Consider the following 26,062-nt stretch of genomic DNA (forward strand, 5'->3'; position numbering starts at 1 on the left):
TTGTATTAGCTATCATGCTACTAGTTAGCCAGTCGAGCTGATCCACCCCCTCAATTGTATTAGCTATCATGCTACTAGTTAGCCAGTCGAGCTGATCCACCCCCTCAATTGTATTAGCTATCATGCTACTAGTTAGCCAGTCGAGCTGATCCACCCCCTCAATTGTATTAGCTATCATGCTACTAGTTAGCCAGTCGAGCTGATCCACCCCCTCAATTGTATTAGCTATCATGCTACTAGTTAGCCAGTCGAGCTGATCCACCCCCTCAATTGTATTAGCTATCATGCTACTAGTTAGCCAGTCGAGCTGATCCACCCCCTCAATTGTATTAGCTATCATGCTACTAGTTAGCCAGTCGAGCTGATCCACCCCCTCAATTGTATTAGCTATCATGCTACTAGTTAGCCAGTCGAGCTGATCCACCCCCTCAATTGTATTAGCTATCATGCTACTAGTTAGCCAGTCGAGCTGATCCACCCCCTCGATTGTATTAGCCATCATGCTACTAGTTAGCCAGTCGGGCTGATCCTCCCCCATCAATTGTATTAGCTATCATGCTACTAGTTAGCTAGTCGAGCTGATCCACCCCATCGATCGTATTAGCTATCATGCTACTAGTTAGCCAGTCAAGCTGATCCTTCCCCATCGATTGTATTAGCTATCATGCTACTAGTTAGCCAGTCGAGCTGATCCACCCCTCGATTGTATTAGCTATTATGCTACTAGTTAGCCAGTCGAGCTGATCCTCCCCCATCGATTGTATTAGCTATCATGCTACTAGTTAGCCAGTTGAGCTGATCCACCCAATCGATTGTATTAGCTATCATGCTACTCGTTAGCCAGTCGAGCTGATCCACCCCCTCAATTGTATTAGCTATCATGCTACTAGTTAGCCAGTCGAGCTGATCCACCCCCTCAATTGTATTAGCTATCAGGCTACTAGTTAGCCAGTCGAGCTGATCCACCCCCTCAATTGTATTAGCTATCATGCTACTAGTTAGCCAGTCGAGCTGATCCACCCCCTCAATTGTATTAGCTATCATGCTACTAGTTAGCCAGTCGAGCTGATCTACCCCCTCGACTGTATTAGCCATCATGCTACTAGTTAGCCAGTCGAGCTGATCCACCCCCTCGATTGTATTAGCCATCATGCTACTCGTTAGCCAGTCGAGCTGATCCACCCCTCAATTGTATTAGCCATCATGCTACTAGTTAGCCAGTCGAGCTGATCCACCCCATCGATCATATTAGCTATCATGCTACTAGTTAGCCAGTCGAGCTGATCCACCCCATCGATTGTATTAGCTATCATGCTACTCGTTAGCCAGTCGAGCTGATCCACCCCATCGATCGTATTAGCTATCATGCTACTAGTTAGCCAGTCGAGCTGATCCACCCCATCGATTGTATTAGCTATCATGCTACTCGTTAGCCAGTCGAGCTGATCCTCCCCCATCGATTGTATTAGCTATCATGCTACTAGTTAGCCAGTCGAGCTGATCCTCCCCCATCGATTGTATTAGCTATCATGCTACTAGTTAGCTAGTCGAGCTGATCCACCCAATCGATTGTATTAGCTATCATGCTACTAGTTAGCCAGTCGAGCTGATCTACCCCCTCGACTGTATTAGCCATCATGCTACTAGTTAGCCAGTCGAGCTGATCCACCCCCTCGATTGTATTAGCCATCATGCTACTAGTTAGCCAGTCGAGCTGATCCACCCCCTCAATTGTATTAGCCATCATGCTACTAGTTAGCCAGTCGAGCTGATCCACCCCCTCAATTGTATTAGCCATCATGCTACTAGTTAGCCAGTCGAGCTGATCTACCCCCTCGACTGTATTAGCCATCATGCTACTAGTTAGCCAGTCGAGCTGATCCACCCCCTCGATTGTATTAGCCATCATGCTACTAGTTAGCCAGTCGAGCTGATCCACCCCCTCAATTGTATTAGCTATCATGCTACTAGTTAGCCAGTCGAGCTGATCCACCCCCTCAATTGTATTAGCCATCATGCTACTAGTTAGCCAGTCGAGCTGATCCACCCCCTCAATTGTATTAGCCATCATGCTACTAGTTAGCCCGTGTTTTATCCAGTGGTAGCTGTTTGTTTTTTTAATTGTTTTATGATGTTATTTGGATCCCAATTATCTGCTGATCTTGAGGTCAGCTCAATAGCGGATAGCAAGTGCATGATAGCTAGCTTTATATGCCAGCATAGCAACAACATTAAATCGTTGAACTCGCTAATATGTGATTCATATTTAATAACCACATAGCGACGCTTTATCCAGATAAAAACGTCTCAATAATGATCAGTATATATCTTTTATAGGGGATAGGATGCCCATGCTGGCCAGGGGGAGAGATCGCCATCCACCCACCCGGAGAGAGAGCACAGCCAATTGTGCTGACGGCAAAGCGGCATGGCTCAGGATTTTAAAGCAAAGTAGGGGGGTCAGGATTTTGGATGACCACCATCCCACCTCATCCCAGAAGTATTGGATGGAGCACCATCCATCATTCCAATCTTTCCAGAGAACACAGTTCTTTCACTGCTCCACAGCTCAATGCTGAGGGGGGGCTTTATACCCCTCTATAGCCCACGCCTGGCATTAGGCAGCATGGTGTCAATAGGTTCATGTTGATGTGCTCCAGATAGTCCTATTCTATTGGCAGTACTTCTTCTCTACAGGTACTAGACAAGCTGTGTGTGTGCATGTGCACATCTGTGTCAGCAATGGGTGCAACTTCAAGCAGCCGAGTGCCTTCATTAGAAGGGGTGTCCACAAATACAGTGGCTAATTAGACCGGTTAGGCCTTCAGTCCAGCTCCTGAAGCCCTATCCAATGGGAGAGTTCACTTAGCTGTAAAAGTTCTGATCCGATCATTCTCTAGCTGCTGTTTTCTAGCTAGAATTCAATGCAATCAGAGCAGTGGAGTATTTCATCAACTCCAGTCATGCAGTGCTTAGGCTGCCACTGAGGAAGGCCTTGAGGATTCCCCCCTCACTTTATCCAGTCCAGCCATGCAAAGCAGACAGTGACTTCCACAACCTTGAGACGCTTACAGCCATGAGACCTGACTGAAGTGTTTACCGCTCGTCCTCGTGGCATAAAATGAGCCACTCTCTGCTGCTCTTCCTCTTCCTCTCTCTCTCTGCTGATTGTACTGTCTCTTCCTCTATCTCTCGACCGTCCCCCGCTGCCAGGCCGCTCTCAGCTTGTGACCTGCCTGTACCGCAGATGAATGCGCCGTCACACTTCTCCATTTTACTCACTAGTTCCTTCTTCTGCTTCTACTTTTTTTTTTTATCCATTCATGCGTCTGTCATCTGAGCGCGAAGAAAGGAGGACCGGCCGCAAGGCGCTCTGAGCAACACGGCGGAGGTCAAGGTTCGCTCTCTCTCTCTTTAAGTCACAGAGCTCGAACGCCCCTGATTCTAGAGAGGGGAGAGGAAGGGGATGGGGGGGGGGGGGCTCGTAACCCTTCCTTTTCGCTGTGGAAAAAGTAGTAGCAGAGTGAGGAGGAGCGAGCTAGCCATTAAATCTCTGTCTCTCTCTCTTTCTCTCTCTCTCGCCCGCGCTTTGCTTGATGTCCCACTAATTGCGCTGTGCAGTGGCTGTCACAAGGTCATGTAAAGTCTGGGGATATGGCATTAATATGCAAACAAATGTCATTTTCCAACGGGCGCAGCAAAGGCTCGCGCTAATTATTCCATCAATCCCAGATTTGCATCTTAATTAAAGATCTTTATCTTGATGAAGGTATGGGGCCGGGGTTCGGAGAAGGGGCTACAAAGCGAAAGAGGGAAAGTTTGCGCGACTCCGCCGCTCTTTAGAGCCGTCTTCATCATCCGGCCGCTCGCGCAGAACAAAGGCTTTGTTTCATCTACCTCTGGATAACTTTATCTGTCTGCCAAGCGCCTGAGCAGAGAAGCGGTGACTGCTGACTGCAGCTCGGCTCAGCGTAGAAAACACACACACACACACACACACACACTCGGACGCGGTTGAAGACATTTCGCAGATTTCACGGATGAGAGAAAGAAAGAAATCAATGTTTTTCACTTCTTAGAAAGAGCTTCCAGGGCCACCATGTCCATCTGTGCTCCAAGACCTCACGTCTCGACTGGCTTGGGAGCGCACACACACACACACACACACACACACACACACACACGTGTACGCACAAGCAACACACATGTCAAAGCCTCTCACTCCATAAATTAGGGCACATGTTGCGCGCTCACACATGTTCTTCCTCCCACGGCTGCATCGTGCTGCACCGCTGACAGAACCCAGCCCACTCTCAAACAGCACTTTCTCCAGGAGTTCATCCATTACTCCAAGGCCAGAGGAGGCCTGGCAGGGAGCCAGGAAAGGCCTCACACGCCCCAAGCACAGCGGTTGCCTGGGGGTCAGCCTTCGAGGGGAAGATAGACGTGAACAACAGCGAACAGCGACAGATTCGGACGAAAGTCTCAGTCGACAGTGATTCGGTTCACTTTGGTTCAGTGGGAATTGTTTAAGGGGGTTTTGCACACCTATGGTTGGTTTGCTCTGGTCTGAATCAGCTAATGGGTTTGGAGAGTTTGACTTCACACAGGGGGAAAAAAAAAATCCAAACGATTTGAGAAAGTCCTCTCCGTGTACTGATCAGACCTGTCCGGGGCAGGCGGTGGTGGACTAGTGCAGATATCTGTGCAGTTTAACAGAGCAGAGCAACGGCAGAGATGGCGTTCGCTGATGGGCAGTGCACCAGCTTAAAACCTGGCTACCGGAGCCGTTTAGCTCAGACTTGTAGAATACATCTGAAAGCCGTGAGACCACCACCTCCAAGCAAGTGCAGGTCAAGCCTCAGAAAAGGTCAATGATCAGTACGATTGTTTATACATATACATACATATACACACACACATATATATATATATATAAATACACACACACACACACACACAGCCAGTTCATTACTGTACACATTATAGCTTTCTATTATAGCCCATACAGAAACATACTGATATAGGTGCACTTTGTGGGTTTATAATTACTGACTGTAGCCCATCTGTTGCAACATCATTTATCACCCCACCCCCTCTGCCTCTGTGGAATGAGACCACCATGGGACAACCCCTCACCAGATGTTTTCTGGACGGTGGGCCATTGTCACAGCACAGCAGTGACAAAGACATACAGGCATGCTGCTGGACTCGCGGGACTTTTACACATGTAATTTCATATACAAGTTCGCATTTTGGAGACACAAGGTTTTTGTAGTATGTATCATCAGTTAAATGCAGTCATTTTCTAATAGTAAAATGTCATCATCTAGATGTTATACTACTGAAAGGGCTTTAAAATGTTATAATGACACTGTAAACACATGTAAATCATAACAGTGTGAGCTACTATACATAATATATGTAATTTATCTATTTAAAAAAAAAACAATTAAAGAGTAGCACAATGTAGCGTGAGTAACAGCGAACAGCTGGACCGCTCCTGTGATGTAAACAGACGGACTTACTTGTTGTGAAGGACACACCAGCCGCAGTGAGGGTCCCCGGAGCCCAGACAGCTCTTACAGCTTCTGTACTGAGAACAGCTCTCCACAGGGAGACGGCTGACCTACAACACAACAACAAAACACGGTTTGTACCACATCTCCATGCGCAAGCACACACACACACACACACACACACACACATACACTTATACACGCACAATTATTGTCCCACAAATAACAACCCTGCAGATATAACCCTGACATCCACAATTTAATAATTAATAACCAGTAAATAACCAGAGTTTGTGCGTGCCCGGCCCGCCTCCACAATTTATATCTGACATCAAGCCTGCTCTGACTGCAGAGAGGGTCCGAATGTGCAGTGTATCCAAACCCCGCTGGGGAAGCGAACATCCTGGCCTGTGACTGACCATCAGAGAGCACAGTGAACACTGCAGACTGGGCCGCTTTGCAGTCTCTGGAGCCTTTACCAAGGCCTGCTGGATTTTAGCACATTTTGCGTTCAGTGACCGGAGATGGCATTGCTTTAAACACCACTGCTGGTCATTGCTGGTCATGGCTTCCAACCATAAATACTACTATTAGATGAAGGCATTAATATATGCATATACAACACATACAGGGTACATTATTCTAATCAGATATTCACTATATGTCCAAATGTTTGTGGACGCTCCTTCTAATGACTGCATTCAGCCACTGTCAGTTCCTATGTCTGTGCATCTCTACCCCTAAAGCTTAAACCCCAGTACTACCCCATCTAAACTGCACGGTTCAGTGTCTCTATTGTCCTACCACACCTTGTTCACCAGTGCGACTGAACTGCTGGGAAAGAGCAGTCCTGAAAGAGTTGAATCAGATGTCTGAGAGCAGACAAACACACTGAACACGCATGCACTCGGGACACGCCAGCACTGCTGTAAGTGTCTGTGTAGTTTACAGCAGCTGCTCTGGTGGCTGTGTGGACTAAACTGGCCTGGTCTGAATTAAGCATGGGCCGCCTTCAACTGGTGTCAAAGTTCAGCTCTGTTTGTAAACAATTCCAGCCCAGTTGTTCCAGGCCCTTTCCTTCTAAACAATACTGCAAACACACAGTGACAGAAAGCAGCTTTCACAGACACACACACACACACACACACACACACACACACACACACACACACACACACACACACAGTCACATATAGCTGGGAGCGGGAGCTTAGCTCAGCACACCAGAGAACTACAGCACTACAGTCTCCAGCCTGAGCGGAAACACAGCAGAGTAAAGGACAGTTAGAAAAGAGCAGTGAGGGAACACCAGTACACCAGTACACCAGCACACCAGTACACCAGCACACCAGTACAAATCCAGCTACAGAAACCCGGAGTGTTAAAGAAGAAAAAACATCGGAACTTGATATCGGAAAATGCGTGAATGGGCCTTCGGCCAAACGCCCATCCAAATGTTCGCTTATGTAAGGAGAATGAGGGAGTAGGACGGGACCATCAGGAACAGTGTTAATGTGAACAAGGTCGATATGTAGGAGGTCATGTGTTTTACCATCCAAAGTGCTGATGTATTATATGTTGGGTGCATCCTGTCATAATGTGTGTGTGTGTGTGTTTCTCCATACTGACAGACATGTACATACAGCTACCTACATGGTGATAAGCGTGGGACACCATACGACATATATATGGGACTTTGGATGACCAAATGTCCCACAATCTTTACCATTTGACCTAAACCACCTATACTACTGTTAAAGAAGGAATTATTATATAATACATATGGAACATTACTATTACATATAGATACTTATATGCAACATATATGATACCTATGAATCATATGAAATATAGTTATTTATTTATAACAAAATAAGGGAAGGGGGCAAATGCTTTTTCACATCACTGTGTGTGTGTGTGTGTGTGTGTGTGTGTGTGTGTGTGTGTGTGTGTATATATATATATTGTCACACTTAAGCTGAAGCGAACTTGGGTTCTGCAGCAGGACAATGAACCAAAACACACCAGCAGGTCCGCCTCTGAACGGCTTAGGAAAAACCTAGTCAAAGTCCTGACCTCAATCTTATTGAGATGATGTAGCATGATCTTTAAAAGGCAGTTCCTGCTCGAAAACCCAACAATTCTGCAAAGATGAGTGGGCCAAAAGTCTCCCACAGCGCTGTAAACGCCTTGCGATTGCAGTTGTTGCTGCCAAGGGTTGCACAACCAGTTTAGGGGGCAATCACTTTTTCACACAGGGCCATGTAGGTTTGGATATTTTTTCCCCTTAATAAAAAAACCTATATTAGGAATTATTAGGATATTAGGTAGGGGGCAAACACTTTTTCATATATTTTTCATATATATATATATATATATATATATATATATATATATATATATATATATACATACACACACACACACACACACTATATATATATATATATATAGATAGATATATGTGTGTGTGTGTGTGTGTGTGTGTGTGTAAGCATGTATCTGTTCTTATATATTGTTTAAACAAGGCTGTTTTAACAGTAAAGCTGCGTCCTGTCATCAGACTGGGCAAACAGACGTTAGATCTACGCTGATCTAACATCGTTTGTAGACGTGCTGAGACGTGAAATCAATGCTGAATGGATAATTACTGCAGGAACGCAAACGAGGACGCAAAAGGTCATCAGCATACTTTATTTGAAGGCATCTCACACACGCCTGTGAACTAACTGGCTGATGGCAGACTGAGGCTCTTTAGAACTGGAGCTGGAGACCAATGATGTATGAAAACAGAGTCTGGATGGGATCAGTCACAAAAAGCTTTACCATTACTCTGAAGTCAAAATCCCTTGAGTTTTGTGTCCTAGACGTCCAAGGTTTATAAATATATGATACAGAGCTTCCCTGCGACACTGCAGAACACTTCAATTAACAGCCATTTTTCATCCAGCGGTGATGAGAGTGGACCTCACACACCTTAAATAATCCAGCGCTGTATGAAGAGGTTTAAAGGGTTGATGTCAGCAACCAAATCATGCTCACCACACAACTGGCAGCCTGAGCTAAGAGTGATCTTTGTGTTGCTAATTCTCCAGCCCGGTCTCTGTCGCACCTATTTCGCAACTGTGAGAGTGAATGTGACTTTAGTCAGCTTAGTTTTTATCAGCTGGACAAATCGAGAACGCAGCTAATACTCGCTGAAATAAGAGTGTGTGAAGAGAACAGTGGGTACAGTATGAGTGCTGAGCGTCCTTGAAGGAGACGGACAGAGAAGTGTGTGTTTCTCGACGGCTGCTTTAATGCTGCACTTCTGAAAGTGCTCCTTTCTCTGCTTTGATCAGGGCTGAGATTAGACAGAGGAGTGAGAAAAGGCAGAGTGGGGAATAAACAATCCCACCCAAAAGGGACAGACCACTGCCTTTCAAGTGCACAGTGGCTGATGTCTCTACGGCATGTGAGAGTGTGTGTATGTGTACGAGAGAGAGAGAGAGAGAGAGAGAGAGAGAGAGAGAGACAAGCAGAACAGAGTCAGGAGTCAGAATGTGTGTGTATGTGTGTGTGCATATAAGTGTGAGTGTGTGTGAGCATGTGCGTGCATACGTGTGTGTGTGAGTGTGTGACTGAGGGTGGGCGAGGTGTAGTGTGTTTGAGCTCAATGTTAATTTATTCCGCCACGCAGCGACGCATAAATACACTTTTATAATCCGCTGCTTTCTGATGCCTTTTTACACAGTCAAACACACACACACACACACACACACACACACACACACACACACACACACACACACACACACACACACACACAAATAGAGCAGGTCCACATGGTCATGTCCCACCAACCACTGTAAACATTAAAAGCCAGTTATTTAGGGGTACCAGGTCATAGGGATGAGTGTGGTTATTTGGCAGTACCAGGCCACAGGGATGAGTGTGGATATCTGTGAGGGCTAGGTCATTGGGATTGGTGTGGTTATTTGTGAGTACCAGGTCAATAAGATTTGGGAGAACAAGGTCATTGGGATTGGTGTGGTTATTTGGCAGTGCTAGATCATTGGGATGGGTGTGGGTATTTGGCAGTGCTAGATCATTGGGATGAGTGTGGGTATTTGGGATGGGTGTGGGTATTTGGGATGGGTGTGGGCATTTGGAAGTGCTAGGTCACTGGGATGAGTGTGGGCATTTGGGAGTACTAGGTACCCCATTTCTAAGCGTTAAGCAGAAAGAGCACTACGTGAATGTGGAGGCTGTTATGCTATGAAAGCTCAACCAGTAAAGGTTGAGCAGAAGGTTCGGGATTCGCTCAGAGTGGCGGTGTTTTCCTTGTTTCAGTAGGACGCTGACGGAATTGTAAACAGCACAACTCCCTGCATCCTTGGCATTTACCGACCGTAATTGAAACACGTCCATGGACTCGGAGCACCGGCGGCCCGTTTTGTGAGCAAACACGACCTTTTGCCTACCTGTGCACCTGCCGCTAATGAAATATTCAAATCTGCCCACTGCCGTGGTCAGCAAAGAGCATCAATTATTGACTCACCGCCATTCACATCATATTTCATATTCCATACTGCAGAGACGCATCTTCACGCCCCACATCTTCACTAGAAAAGCACCTGTATGGATTTTCTGGGCCGATAACGGTAGCCAATCATGTTGTGGCTGATATTGATACCAATAACTGATTTTATTTGGAGAAATGTGATGGATGGATGGACATCTTCACATTATGATTTCATGGTAAATATGACACCACGTAAAAACACACAAGTGTGTACAAATGTAGAGTTGCTGTGAAGCAATTTCTAAAAAGTAAACTTTCCATGAGAAGGAAAAAACCTTCTTAACTTTCAATAGAAGTCAATATAAAAAGATCTTATTTAAAGTCATTTTGGAGCATTTCTATTGGTCCAATCGTCATGACATTTTGACACACCGTAAAGAGCAACGTGCAGATTCACCATATCTCAAAAAGTTAAATACAGCAAAAATTCCATATTTCATGCCAATCCCCAGTGGGAAAGTGGTAATACGGGATAACAGCACACCATACATCTGCTGCGACGCATCTGACTGAGCATGGAGCTCAAGGGGGAGAAATCGTTTCCACAATTACAGTTTAGGAGAGTGTAAAATGGACCTCTTGTCTCATTTACTAGCAGCCTTTGGCAGCAAACAGGAATTATAGGTATGAAAAGAAATCATTTGGAACGTAGAGCCCGTTTAAGTGACTGTGTGCTCTTTTTTTCCCCCCAGATATCAAACACCATCACATCCTCAGACACAGGAGAGGGGGACAAGGTCACTTAACACAAGCTGTCCGTCACAAAAGAGGAAACCATGCCAATGAAAACCTGAATCGAGGCATGGCCACGGCTGACGGTTTTAATTCAAGAGGACGATTATGATCCGAACATAAGGAAAGCTTTTAATCAGCACAGGACCCTGAACGATCAATCCCAGGCCGCTCGATGCCCACTTTAACACGGAGCGCATCCCCGTCAGCCTTTCACGCAAATATCAATATGTGCTGCTCGCTGGGGGAGCTTTTCCGCATGAGCGACTCCATTGTCGGAGCGAGAGAGCGAGGAAGAGAGGAGCTATTCTTCCTCTTCCAGTCTGGCGCTTACAGTATTACAGTAGCGGCGGTTAGGGATCCCCCAAAAGGGAGCAGTTCACAGGGCTGAAATGTCCTCCCCTCCTGCCTTCTGTCTATTGTGCCGCTAGACAGAGAGTCTCCAGCCTTTATTCTCGTGTTAGGTCATAGAGATGAGAGTGGTTTGTCGGGAGTAAAGGGTCATAGAGATGAGTTGTTATTTGAGAACGCTAGGTCCTAGAGATGAGTGTGGTTATTTGAGAACACTAGGTCTTCGGATGAGTGTGGACATTTGAGAACACTAGGGATGAGTGTGGACATTTGAGAACACTAGGGATGAGTGTGGACATTTGAGAACACTAGGGATGAGTGTGGACATTTGAGAACACTAGGGATGAGTGTGGACATTTGAGAACACTAGGGATGAGTGTGGACATTTGAGAACACTAGGGATGAGTGTGGACATTTGAGAACACTAGGGATGAGTGTGGACATTTGAGAACACTAGGGATGAGTGTGGACATTTGAGAACACTAGGGATGAGTGTGGACATTTGGAACACTAGGGATGAGTGTGGTTATTTGGGAACACTAAGGATGAGTGTGGTTATTTGGGAACACTAAGGATGAGTGTGGTTATTTGGGAACACTAAGGATGAGTGTGGTTATTTGGGAACACTAAGGATGAGTGTGGTTATTTGAGAACACTAGGGATGAGTGTGGCTATTTGAGAACACTAGGGATGAGTGTGGCTATTTGAGAACACTAGGGATGAGTGTGGCTATTTGAGAACACTAGGGATGAGTGTGGCTATTTGAGAACACTAGGGATGAGTGTGGCTATTTGGGAACACTAGGGATGAGTGTGGCTATTTGGGAACACTAGGGATGAGTGTGGCTATTTGGGAACACTAGGTCTTATAGATGAGTGTGGTTATTTGGGAACACTAGGTTTGGGGATGAGTGTGATTATGCGGGAATACTGGGTTATGGGATGAATGTGGTTACTTTGGAACACTAGCTTATAGTGATGTGTGATTATTTTGAATGACTTTGTAACAAGGATGAGCGGAACAGAAATAACTGTAGGTACTACAGTACTATGTAGGACACTGGGATGTAGAACACTTACTACAGTACTAAGTCATAGGGTTGAGTCTGATTATTTAAGAGTACTATGTCAGTGGGATAAGTGGGATTATTTAGGAGTACCTGGTCAGAGGGATAGGTGAGAGTTTCACTGCCCTAGGTCACAGGGGTGAGTGTGGATAATACTGTACTAGATCATTGTGGATGATTGTGGGTAGTACCGTACTAGGTCAAGGGGATAAGTGTGGATAGTACTGTACTAGATCATTGGGAATGAGTGTGGATTTTTGGAAGTCCTAGGTTGCGGGAGAAGGGCAGCTGTTACAGTACTCAGGCCAAAAGTGGGACAAAACCTGACCATCACTCTAATATGAGCTCTAATATGGAGTCCTCACTCCTTGTTTTGAGCAATAGCAGCTCCTGTGTTCTAGGGATGCTCACCACAAGATTTTGGAGAGTGTGTAGGAATTTGTGCAGATTCAGCCAAAACATTTGTGAGGTCAGGCACTGACGCTGGATGAGAAGGCCCGACTCTGTAACAGTTCATTCAGTGGGGTTCATTATCTTGTACTTTTTGGACTGAACATGAATTGCAGAACCGCAAAGAATGTCGGAGCACAAGCCGCAAGATTTTGCGTCTCACATTAGTAAAAATATGATCTGATGATATGATATGATATCCAGGAGGAGATAAATACTCAAACAAAAGGCTGGCGGATTCGGACACTGCAATTGTGCAGGTCACTGTAGCATGTTTATTTCGGGGGCAATGGTGGCAGACCATGGGTGGTCCCTGGTTCGATCCCGTGGACTGACAAAGTGGAAGTGGGAGGAGTTAAGGAACAGTGCTTATCCTTCACTCACAACTTTTATGGCTGAGGTGCCACTGAGCAAACCCTCAACCTATCCTTCAACTGCTCCCTGGGCACTGAGGTGGCCCGGGTTTGTGTTCACTGCCATGCATGGGTTAAATGAAGAGGCTGAATTCCACTGTACTGAATCCCAGTGTGCTTTCCTTTCCCTTTCCGGAAACATAATGCATACGCTACATGGACAAAAATATTGGGACACCCCTTTTAATTACTGAATTTAGATGCTTCATTCATTCTCATTGCTTCAGGTGCATAAGTATCAAGCCCCTAGCCCTGCAGTCTGCATTTCCACTCATTAGTGAAAGACTGGGAGGTTCTAAAGAGCTCACTGAACTCCAGCGTGGTTCTGTATGTAATAGGAGACATCGCTGCACCAACAACAGCAGCAAGTGAGCTGGTGAAGTTTCCTCCCTCCTAGATCTTCCTCCATCAGCTGTGAGTGGTATTATTATTGAACAGTGGAAGAGTTTAGGAGGAACAGCTCACAGAGAGCAGCTCAGCCACTATAACTGCAGCTCAATAACTGCAGCAGAGCTCAAAAAGTAGGAGCAAAGTATAAGTGTCCCAATACTATTGTCCATATAGTGCATATTACACAAGGTCACGACATCTAACAGTCAAGCTGTGCGATCTTCGGTGTAAATCCTGGTTAAGTGAACACTGCTCTCTTTATGGCCGTGTCTGCCTGCGCAGCTGCGACGCCAGGGGCAGACATTAGCGGGTTTAGCGCTCGAGCTCATTGACAATAATCTCTAAATGTCGTCCCTGCTGAAGGCTTGTGCTCTGGCAGAGGTGGAGGCTGAGCCGGGCTTTCTCTAGGAGCCTTCGCTCCTCTATTCAGCGAGAGAGCACGGAGGACACACTTCTCTCTTAGAATAGTGGGAAAAACACACACACACACACACACACACACACACACACACACACACACACACACTTGCCCTTTCAGAAACCTATACAATGAGAGCAATTTCAGCTCATCTCTGCGTTCCGCCGATGCTACAAGCTACACTGAGAGGAAAGGTTTTGAAGAGAAGTAGGAAGAATAGCGGAGAAGAAAAAGAGACTGAGAAAGAGAGAGCGCGAAAGCCCGGGCGCGCGAGAGAGAGAGAGAGAGAGAGAGAGAGAGAGAAATAGGGCGTCATTCTTTCTGCAGCTGTACTGTGTTAAGTGTCTTTCTCAGCTGCGGAGGAACTTCTCCGTAACCTTCCCCTCTCTCCAACCCCCCTGGCTGTACAATGGAGAGCATGTAGAGAGGCTGCTGCCACGCCAGCCTCTGGATGGAGATGCGTCTTATTAAGACCACCAGCTGGGGCTTCCATTCACACACATCAGCCAGTGGTTCATATTCCGTCTTCCTGTGGCGCAGATGTTAAAACAACATATCTGAGATTCCGGTTCTGGTTCCTAAAACAAAGCGCAGCGTTGACGTGTGTGTGTGGGGGGGGGTTGAAGAAGGGCTCGGCCCGAGCACCGCTCTGCCTGACAAACGGCTCTTTCTTCTTCCACAAGAAGTCTCCGTCGGCACAGAGCAAATGTCTTCACACCCGTTACAAATGGCTCTGGTATAAATTAAAGGCAAATGGCAGGAGCGTAAATCAGCCACGAACACAACGTCCAAAACAATAGAGCCGTGCTTGTGAAGCATCTGTGGCTGCAGGAGCCAGTCAGGCCTTAAAGCTACTTACTGCAGCAGTTCACAGCTGTCAGCGTCCCTCTGCTATACGTTCAGACGGGACGACTAACAGAGCAATGCAGGCTATGCACCTCCAGCATCTGCAGCAGTGCACTGCAGCCTTTATTAAGGAGCACTTTTCTACATGGCCTAATTGATTACTCTGACATGCAATTTGCTATTAAATTGGACGACTAACTAAGCAATACAAGCTATATTGCTCCAGCATCTACAGCAGTGTACTGTAATTAGCATTAAAGAGCACTTCTGTACAATTATAATGAATTAGAATTAATTACAGTTAGAATTAACAATTTTTGCATTTAATTTATTACATTTTTGCCAAACGTGAAAAAGATACAACATTTTAACTTAAATTTTTTAGTAAATTAATGTTTAGAATCAACAACTCCATCAGGATTTCATAGTTCATAATAATAATAATCATAATATTAACTAGAAAAGTGCATTTCCTGAAGGAAACAAAGACTAGGTATCCAAGGTGGTTGCTATGGTGTTGCTATGGTATGGGTGTTGGTAGCAAAGGCATAGCTAAGGCACTGCTAAGGCATAAGTGTGTGGTAAAATGTGGGGTGACAACATTTATTTGCTCCAAAAGCTCATCCAATCCGACCATCAGACCCCCCACCCACCACCACCCATATCAGACCAGCGGCACACCCTCCTACCACTGCTACCTGTCTAATGACCATGTTAAAACCTAAATGGACTCGTAACTATCTGCCACTATTAATATCACCACTATTAACTATCTGCTGTATCTGGTTTGGTCATTTTTATCATTAATGTTTAAATAGTTCTGACCAGGGGAGGACGGGTCGGGTCCCCCTTGTGAGTCTTGGTTCCTCCCAAGGTTTCTTCCTCCAGCTTTGAGGGAGTTTTTCCTTGCCACTGTCGCCATTGGCTGCTCACTGGGGGTCTTTGATCCTTCATGTTTTACGTTGTTTCTTCTTTGTCTCTGTCTTTTACTAATTACTAATTATGTAAAGCTGCTTTGTGACGACAACAGTTGTAGAAAGCTATACAAATAAATCTGACTTGACTGTGTCCACAAACTTTTCGCCAAAAAAGTGTTGGCCCAAAACCTCATCTAACACATTCGGCTAATAGAACTGTGTCCACAAACCTTTGGCCAAAATGTGTTTTGAAAGTCTGAACCATTACAACCTATTTTTTTATTTTTTTTTAAAAAAATTTTACACTGCAAACAAACCCAACCGTGGTTCTGCCGATCCGGCCCGAGAACATCTCTTTTGGTACTTTGGTCCTGACACTCTCTCACGCCTGCTACTTTGGTTCGGACCAAAGTGAAAAGACAGAAGGTCCGGACCAAGCAAGGTAAACACCCTTAGCGCCAGAACTATTATGAGGATGATATCGGGATGGGATTGACAGCCATCTGTGGCCAGGAGTCCCAGACATTGCTTATGATGGGTGGGCCTCACGCTGGGCCTCACGCTTCCCCTAATTACTCAATGTGATGCTAGCCAGTGCGGGCATCTGTTAGCTGATGTACCAGAACTGGTAGTTAGGGTTCTCCTCCAAACGTGTTCAGCTGGGGGGGGGATTGGGGTCCTAGTTTAGAAGCAGAGTAACAGAATGTGGCCCATTTTCTCTATTTTCCATAGGGAATCTGCAGAAGGCCAGAATCTGCAGGTCCAAGTGCTGGACATGAACAGCCAATCAGACAGGGAGGTGCACAGGTGTTCTGGAAGCTCAAAATATACAGGTTCGTTCATTCTCTCTCTCTCTCTCTCTCTCTCTCTCTCTCTCTCTCTCTCTCTCTCTCTCTCTCTCTCTCTAATTCAAGCTGCTGCATTTTGCACAAGCTGTACTGTCCACTGCTGGACATCTTGGCTGGACAGCCTTTAAATAACAGTGCACATTCCAAGCAGATGTTACCTGTTTATCGCTCAGCAGGTAGATGTACTGGTAATCAGGGCTGAACACCATGTCACGCAGGATGGGGTTCCCCTCCGCAACCGTGACCGTCTCGTACAGCAGTGCGTTCTGGGAAGGCGGAGGAATGCCGTCCACTCGGATCTGAGGAAAGAAAAGGAGGAAATTTTAGCTGGATTTAGCTGGAGGTCGGAAGGTCTAGCTTAGGGGGGTGGAGGGGGGGTTGGGGAGGGGGGGGGGGGGTGATGATGGGTCTGGGTGTAAGACGAGTTCTCACTGCTTGGTTTTTTCTCACAGCTTTCCTGACAGACGTGATGTTCTGCTGCAGTCTAATTTGCTCATTCGTCTCAGAAGTTCTGAGAGCTTCAGCTGACCCAGAAACAGAGCTCTGGATGTGCTTGCGACTGCAAGACACACGCAGAGACGGCAGGAACTCTGTCTACTGCTTCAGATTTAACAGAAAAATTTAAATACAACATTTTTTACGACACTGTATCCACTTTTGGATGCACGCTTTGTATCTTTAATTTTAATGTTTCTGACTTTATGTGAATCGGGGAGTCGTTCTTCACGTTGTGCCTAAATTGCACAATCAACCGACCAATAGAAATGCTCCAAAATGACTCGTTCCATTGACTTCCATTGAAAGTGTAGAAGGTTTTTTCCTCCCCCCCCCCCCCCCCCCCCCCATTTTGGAGATACAAGGTTCTTGTTTTTGCGTGACAGCGACATGCAGAGATATGCACGAGTACAGGCATGTAACACACACCAGCACACACACACACACACACACACACACACACACACACACGTTGGCACTAACAAACCCCCGCTGCTTCATCATTAGCAGCTCCTTTGTTTCCTCGTGCTGATAATTAGAGTAGTGAGCATGCTCGCTAAAAAGGAGTTCTAAAAATGTCAAATCCAAAATATCTTTGAAGTGATGGAGTTAAAAAAAATAAAGAAAGAAAGGAAAAAAAAAAGACAGCGCAAGCGAGAAAGAGCGCGAGAGAGAGAGAGACAGTGGAGTGGAAGCTGCGGAGTGCTTCTGACAACCTCAGCTAGCTCACCTATTTTCCCTCCCCTCACAAACAGACAAACAGGCAGCAGCCCGCGCCTCCGTCCTCATCAGCGGTGCTGGAAAAGTGAGCGAGGCGGCGGTGAGAGCCCGAGCAAAGCGCATTAACGCTGAAATGGAGACAAAGACGGAAAGGGAAGGGGCGGTAGCTAGACGCGAGAGGCGAAGGAGAGGAGAAGCGGAGCAGATGCAACGGGCTCAGGCCTTCTCCTAAATATCTGGGTCGGCCCGAAGTGACAAACATCGTTAGTCTGTTAATTAGCTGCCTCCTCGTAGCCGCGCTCGCAGTAATTAGTGTTGACAAGGTGGCATCAATTAGTCCAAGGCCGCCATATTGGGTGTCACAAGTCGCCGGCCAAGCCGGAGCGCATGAGTCAACCAGCAGCGGGACAGAAGGTTCCGGAATCTGACGGACTCGAGCCGCGGTTCGTCAATGCATGCGCCACCAGCTGTAGTGTCGCGCCTGGCAGCCGTTGGCAGTCGCAAGGGCGTGAAAGCGCGGCGGTGCTCCGGGACACGTCGGAGCAGTTCAGCGGCATCGATTCTGGAATGCTGGAGACCATCGTAATGTATTCTGGTGATATTCCATACCGCATGAACCAGAGCCATTTGTGCGGACAAAAGTATTGAGACACCTGCTCATTCATCGGTTCTTCCGAAGTCAACAAAATCCTGCTTGTGTTGGAGTAACTGTCTCGACTGTCTAGGGAAGGCTTTCTGCTAGATTTCGATAGCGGAGCATTGCTGTGAGGATTTGATTGCACTCAGCCACAAGAGCATTAGTAAGGTCAGGAAGTTGGATGAGCAGCTAACCTTATCCCCAACTCGTCCCAAAAGGTTCGGCGGGAGCTCCACCACCACCATCATTTTAGAGAACACAGTTCTTCCACTGCTCCACAGTTCGATACTGGGGGGCTTTATTCCCCCTCTAGCCCACGCCTGGAATTAGGCAGCATGGTTTATCTGCTCCAGACAGTCCTATTCTATTGGTAATACTTCTCGACAGGGACTAGAAAGCTGTGGGTGAGCATTCACACATACTTAAAGTATCTGAATGCAGTGTCCACAAACATTTGGACAGATAGCATACATTTACAATGCTATCAAACATTAAGAGGACAGCTCCTTCTCTCAGCCTTGCTGGTCCAGGGGATTGAAGCGTTGACCTTTTGATCCCCAGCATACCTTTATACAATATTATTGGACCGTGCATCACTACCAACACTCCTCATCTTCAACTGGGCCCATCTCCACCCTCCACCCTCATTCCATAACATTCCGGTAAGCGGATCCCACAGTTGCACACCTGTGGCTCGGTAATTAATATACTGTACACAGTGGCACTGTCACGGTTACAGTTGCCCGACGTGATGGCTTATCACATCGCTTTATTTCCAGAAGCCGCCATCTGCACCCCCCTGTCATCCCGTAGCATGATGGGATTGAGCGGTTCGGTAAGTGGATCCCGCAGTCGCACACCTGTGGCAGGGTAATTAATCCACTGTATACAGCACTGCTTTTCACAGGGGTATCTGCAGTTGTGCAAGACTCATAAAGGCCTATTTAGCAACAGAGGGCACGTCAAAGGCAGGCGTCGCTCCATGTAAAGGAAACTTACAGCCCTGCGTCACCTTTCACGGGTCTTGTGAGAGACGGGGTGGTGGTGGTGGTGGTGGTGGAGGAGGGGGAGGTGGGGCTGACTGAGTGTTTAAGACCATTCCAAAGAAGTGAACGTCCTCCAAGGGTCATCGACCGTGACCTGCACGGCTCTCAACTCATTAAGCTCTTCCATTTATGGGGAAAAAAACAAACGGGACGGCGCTCGTCTCCACGGGCACTTACGCCAGCGCCTGACACCGAGTGCCCTGCGCTCAGGGCGAGTCAAAACACTGAGGAGTCCCACTCCAGAGCGGGCCCGTTAAACCAAATAGTCTGCCATCCCGACAGAAGCCAGAGACCGCTCTGCCCACAATAAAATCCGCCGGCCTTCTCGAGGCCTTTCCGCTGTTTATAGAAACGCGGGTCAACTTTCCAGGGTTCAGCTCGCTCGATCGCTCGCTCGCAGGGGACATGGATGCTGAAAACAATGGTCCACACGTTGGTGAGATGCCTTTGATCAATTCCAAAACTGGATCTGTTCTTTTACAACCTGTGAAAAAGGTACGAGACATTAAAATGTCCATGTTCTCAAAACTAAGCTGCCTTAATAATGCACTGCTTAGCAACACACCCTTACATGGCAACCACAATGTACTCAATGTCAATGCCAGTGATCAAGCCTAATCTGCAATGTTCTGGACCATCAGGGTGCTCAACTCATTCAAGCTATTGCATACATTACATGTCCAAAAGTTTGTGGACACCCCTTCACACAACCTGTCAAGTCCCCGTAGAGAGGTACTGCCAATAGAATAGGACTCTCTGGAGCAGATCAACATCCAATACTTTTGGGGCGTGTTGGGGATGAGGTGGGGTGGTGATCATCCAATGTCCTTTTTTTGCTAATGCTCTTGTCTCTCTCTAAATGCAATCAAATCCTCAAAGCAATGCTCCAAAAATCTAGTAGAAACACTTCTTCCCTGAACAGCTGAGATCAGCTGAGATCAGCTTCTTCAACAAAAGCAGGATAAACTCTTTTTTTCTTATCCAAATACTTCTGTCCACCTACTTTCCTCTGTGGTCTGTGAGGTCACTCGAGCAGTATTTCCTCCTGTAGCTTACCCTTTTCTTTCCACTGTTTCCAACTCCTTGACTAAATTACGTTTCTAATTATCGTCTATCCGGTAAATGACTATTTGCATGCGCTCAAGTCTCTGTTCCTCTCTGGTTATGAGCTCCGGATATTCTGACCTTCATTAAACTGCCCAGCACTTGTATCCTGTGGTTCAGACAGGTTCATTACAGAGGCGCTAGATGGACGGCAGTGGGACCGCGGTTCTGGACTCTGCTCTTCAGGTTTGACAGCAGTCTCGCAGGCCAGATTTCTGCTTGTCGTAACAGTCTAGTAGTTTTATCGCTTACCAGAAGGTCAAGAATGGCCTACTTCAACAGGAAGAGTCGGTTTGACCGACATGCCACTGGACCAACCACAAACCTACCAACTATTCTTTTCTCCTAGGCTTTGGTTGAGGTCTATGGTTGTGCTTTCGGTGCGTTCCTTGTGTTTCATCGTTTTACCATGATGTCCTTCTTTCTATTATTCTCTTCTGTGTTTTATTACAACTATCATTATTAAATCATCACTGTCACTCAAAACAAAAACCTCGCATCTCCAAAACGGCAGCTTTTAATGGAAGTCGGTGCCAAATATTTTAAAACAAGTCATTTTGGAGCATTTCTATTGGTCCATTCATTATGAAATTGTGACTTTATGTGAAGAACAACTGTCAGATTCATGTCATGTCAAAGTGAAAATCTGCAAAATATAAAGATACAAGGTTTATGCACTGTTAAACACTGCAATCATCTATTCACATTCACATTTCCAGGTTTCTCACTTCTGTTGGTTTCTGTTTGCGGGTCATTTCAGTCCAGCTTCAGGATGTTTTGCTGTGTTTCTCAGGTAATGTCTGAGTTATGTCTGGCCAAGCACATGCAAAGTTCCCTGAGGCTGGCCTACAAAGCCAAGAATGGCCAGCCAGAGGTCAAACGCTGATCTGCATCAAGAGGCCTTCCGTATACGGCTCGGCTGGACCCACCATCCAAGCATCCCGTCTTTCTGGAATCCATAAGGGTGTGAAATGACTCTTAATATTCAGATCATACACTTGTCTGCTTCCCAATTGACTTTTAGAGTCCAAACCTTTGAACACTAGTGGATATCTGATGGTACCACGGATGGATCTTCTACAGCTGAAACCCAAAATCCAGATAAACAGCAGTAGTAGCAGCAGCAGCAGCAGCAAGGCGCTCACACACCTGCTGAAGCACACATGCCGGCTCTCACCTCAGGTGACTTCCGAGACAGCCAGGGGTCCATATGACCGCTCGCGGAGCAGGGACATCCCCTCCCCTGCGTCTCTTAGCCTTGAGTGTTTGAAATGCAGAGAGCTCCCGCTGCCTGCTGAGAGCTGACCCCACCACAACATCAAACAGCTCACACTGGGGTAATTGGAATTTAGATAAATATTACCTCCGCCCCCTTTGCCGCCACTTTAGGGATGCTGCGGTGGCAGCGGCAGCCGATCCATCTATTAATTACCTCACCGTACGGGGCTGGCGGTGCGCCGTGAGCGTCCGGAAGCCCAATTTTTCCCCTCATCGATCTGAGGGAGAGGGGAGTGCGAGAGGCGAGAGACCGGGAGCGCGAGAGGAGAAGAAAAGGGAGATGATGGAGGGAGAGGGGGCCGTTTTCGCTCGTCGGGTTGCTTGTTTCTTATTGATTTTGAAGCCTTCTCCTGTGCCCTGATTCAAGGGGCCGAGTGAAAGGAGTTCTTTAAGTGGAGCCGGGTTCATTTTCTCTCTCCCTCAAAGCTCTTACAAAGTACAGAGAGATGTCTGTCTTTTCCTTTCTGTTTTTGTTGGTCGCTCCTTGTACAAAAGGCGCAGAGGCCATGAAAGCCTGTACAGTTGTACTCCACATAAATGCAGAACAGTGTTTTCAGCTCCGCTAAGCTTCCTGATTGAGCAGGAAAGGATATGACGCACTGAGATAAGGGCTTTTATTTTTTTTGGATATTAAGGACTGGGGTGAGCTGGTTTGGGAAAGTTTACTTTTTTAGGTGGCGGGGATGGGAATGGTGGTGGAGGGGGGGGGGTCCAACAGACAGGAGATAAAAAGGTTCAAACGGACCATTCTCACAGTTTATCATCAGAGTTATCTGAGCTGTCCCAGGCTAGCTTTCAGACACCACATTAACGGACACTTCAGTAACTTCCTCTAAACTGAGAGACGGTCCTAAAGACCTGAGATGTGAAGACTGTAAGGGCTGACTCATATTACAGACATGGGGCAAAGCAGTGTTAGGAGTCTTGCCCAGGGACTCTGCTTGCGGTCGCAAAGATCAGGAGTCCTACCCCCACAGTCTCTCAGGCAGTGTGGTAGCTCACACCAGGCAGGCCACTAACCACTCTAACCAGATGAGTGAATTAGCGACCGGTCGTGAAACACCAGTACAGCCATATTCCGTCCCACACAGACTGACCAGAGACGCATTTGACTACCCAGTGCTAATGCATATGGCTGAAACCTGATCAGGATACAGTCCAGATACTGGTCATTTGAAGTGTCCAGGTGTAAATGGGGTCTTTGAAGCACCTTCATTTTTAAGAGTGCAGTGATTAGAGTGGGGACCGGTGGAAAGACAAAGTTTTGGCACCCCAGGGATTATTAAAATAGCAGTGAAAACAGGGCAAGTCAACTCAAGTTTATAGTCGGGGGGCTGCTTAAAGTGTGGTCCTCAGGCCAACGCTGGCCCACGATTACAAAACAGCCTAAATACAGTGCATCCGGAAAGTATTCACAGCGCTTCACTTTTTCCACATTTTGTTAGGTTACAGCCTTATTCCAAATTGTATTAAATTAATCTCTTTCCTCAAAATTCTACACAAAATACCCCATTATGACCATGTGAAAAAAGTTTTCTTGAGAGTTCTGAAAATTTATTAAAAATAAAAAACTAAGAAATCACATTTACGTAAGTATTCACAGCCTTCGCCATGAAGCTCAAAATTGAGCTCAGGTGCATCCTGTTTCCACTGATCATCCTTGAGATGTTTCTACAGCTTAAATGGAGTCCCCCTGTGGTAAATCCAGTTGATTGGACATGATTTGGAAAGGCACACACCTGTCTATATAAGGTCCCACAGTTGACTGCATGTCAGAGCGCAAACACCAAGCATGAAGTCAAAGGAATTGTCTGTAGACCTCCGAGACAAAATAGTCTCGAGGCACAAATCTGGGGAAGGATACAGAAAAATTTCTGCTGCTTTGAAGGTCCCAATGAGCACAGTGGCCTCCATCATCCGTAAATGGAAGAAGTTTGGAACCACCAGGACTCTTCCTAGAGCTGGCCGGCCATCTAAATTGAGCGATCGGGGGAGAAGGGCCTTGGTCAGGGAGGTGACCAAGAACCCGATGGTCACTCTGTCAGAGCTCCAGCGTTCCTCCGTGGAGAGAGGAGAACCTTGCAGAAGGACAACCATCTCTGCAGCAATCCACCAATCAGGCCTGTATGGCAGAGTGGCCAGGCGAAAGCCACTCCTTAGTAAAAGGCACAAGGCAGCCCGTCTGGAATTTGCCAAAAGGCACCTGAAGGACTCTCAGACCATGAGAAACAAAATTCTCTGGTCTGATGAGACAAAGATTGAACTCTTTGGTGTGAATGCCAGGCGTCATGTTTGGAGGAAACCAGGCACTGCTCATGACGAGGCCAATACCATCCCTACAGTCAAGCATGGTGGTGGCAGCATCATGCTATGGGGATGTTTTTCAGCAGCAGGAACTGCCAGACTAGTCAGGATAGAGGGAAAGATGAATGCAGCAATGTACAGAGACATCCTGGATGAAAACCTACTCCATAGCGCTCTTGACCTCAGACTGGGACGACCGTTCATTTTTCAGCAGGACAACGATCCGAAGCACACAGCCAAGATCTCAAAGGAGTGGCTTCAGGACCACTCTGTGAATGTCCTGGAGTGGCCCAGCCAGAGCCCAGACTTGAATCCGATTGAACATCTCTGGAGAGATCTGAAAATGGCTGTGCACAGACGTCTCCCATCCAACCTGATGGAGCTTCAGAGGTACTGCAAAGAAGAATGGGCAAAACTGCCTAAAGAGAGGTGTGCCAAGCTTGTGGCATCATATTCAAAAAGACTTGAGGCTGTAGTTGCTGCCAAGGGTGGTTCTACAAAGTATTAAGCAAAGGCTGTGAATACTTATGTAAATATGATTTCTTTGTTTTTTAATTTTAATAAATTTTCAGAACTCTCAAGAAAACTTTTTTCACATGGTCATAATGGGGTATTTTGTGTAGAATTTTGAGGAAAGAGATTAATTTAATACAATTTGGAATAAGGCTGTAACCTAACAAAATGTGGAAAAAGTGAAGCGCTGTGAATACTTTCCGGATGCACTGTATATTATTAATATCCATTTTTCATCACATCTAATGATTGATGTTGGAATGGACGTCAGAGGAGCAGTGCTGGAACGTTTAAAATACACTATAAAAAATGAATAAATTAATAATTGAATGAGACTGGTCGTGAAACACCAGTACAGCCATATTCCGTCCCACACAGTGACTGGATGTCAGTTTGACTGACCGGAGACGCATTTGACTACCCAGTGCAAATGCATATGGCTGAAACCTGATCAGGATACAGTCCAGATACTGGTCATTTGAAGTGTCCAGGTGTAAATGAGGTCTTTGAAGCACCTTAATTTTTAAGAGTGCAGTGATTAGAGTGGGGACTGGTGGAAAGACAAAGTTTTGGCACCCCAGGGATTATTAAAATAGCTGTAATTTAACAGATTTCTAACAGCAGTTTCAGCAGAAATAAATATGACTGTTGTTAATTCTAAAAATGACGATACTGATATTATAGCATTAGAAAGCAGTTACATACAGGACATGCATGTATAGTGGTTGGTGTGGCCACTACCTGCCAGTGAGCTACCACACCACGTGGGAGACCAGGGTTCGATTCCCCGTCTGGGTGACTATACTGCACTACACCAATAAGAGTCCTTGGGCCAGACTCCTAACACTACATTGGCCCACCTCTGTAATACGAGTAACCTTGTAAGTCGCTCTGGATAAGGGCGTCAGCTAAATAACATAAATGTAAATGTACATGAAGAAATAGTCTATCAAAACCCAAACATACAGTTCCCTGCATCATCATTGCTGTCGTGCAAAAACCTTGTATCGAAATAACGACAGCTTTTAGGATGAAGAAAAAAGCTGGAAGTCGATGTGAAAAGATATTATTATGTATTATTTCTATTGGTCAACGTAAGATTCATTACATCTCAAAAAGTGAATAACTGGTGGCGGGGTGGGAATGAGTGGGGTGGGAATGGGGAGGAGGGGGGTTAAACAAGCATGATATGAAATATTCTAACAGCTTTCTCTCACAGTTCATCATCCACAGTTATCAGCGCTGTCCCAGGCTAGCTCTCAGACACCACATAAACGAGCGCTTCAGTAAACTGAGGGAAGATCAGAGCAGAGGGGGATGTGGTGAAAACTGTAATGACCAGATGAATGAATTAGAGACTGGTTGTGAAGGTGCGCGTACTGGGCTGCTGTAGGGATTAGAGTGGAGACGTGTGGTTCTGTCTTTATAGCCGGACCCCCGACCAGGCGGCT

At 46.3% G+C, this 26,062-nt stretch overlaps 1 protein-coding gene across 2 annotated transcripts in view; it reads right to left on the bottom strand.

Annotated features, from left to right (window-relative positions):
* plxna3 (plexin A3) overlaps positions 1–26,062 on the bottom strand; it is a 223,737-nt gene that overhangs the window by 111,747 nt on the left and 85,928 nt on the right. For both annotated transcript variants that reach the window (XM_072681439.1, XM_072681438.1), the window contains exons 4-5: positions 16,673–16,813; positions 5,529–5,629 (exon numbers count right to left, since the gene is read on the bottom strand). In XM_072681439.1, coding sequence (XP_072537540.1) covers positions 5,529–5,629; positions 16,673–16,813 — 242 coding nt within the window. The remainder of the gene's footprint in view (positions 1–5,528; positions 5,630–16,672; positions 16,814–26,062) is intronic.

Source organism: Salminus brasiliensis, chromosome 6 (genome assembly GCF_030463535.1).
Source record: "Salminus brasiliensis chromosome 6, fSalBra1.hap2, whole genome shotgun sequence".
NCBI classification, from domain to species: domain Eukaryota; kingdom Metazoa; phylum Chordata; class Actinopteri; order Characiformes; family Bryconidae; genus Salminus; species Salminus brasiliensis.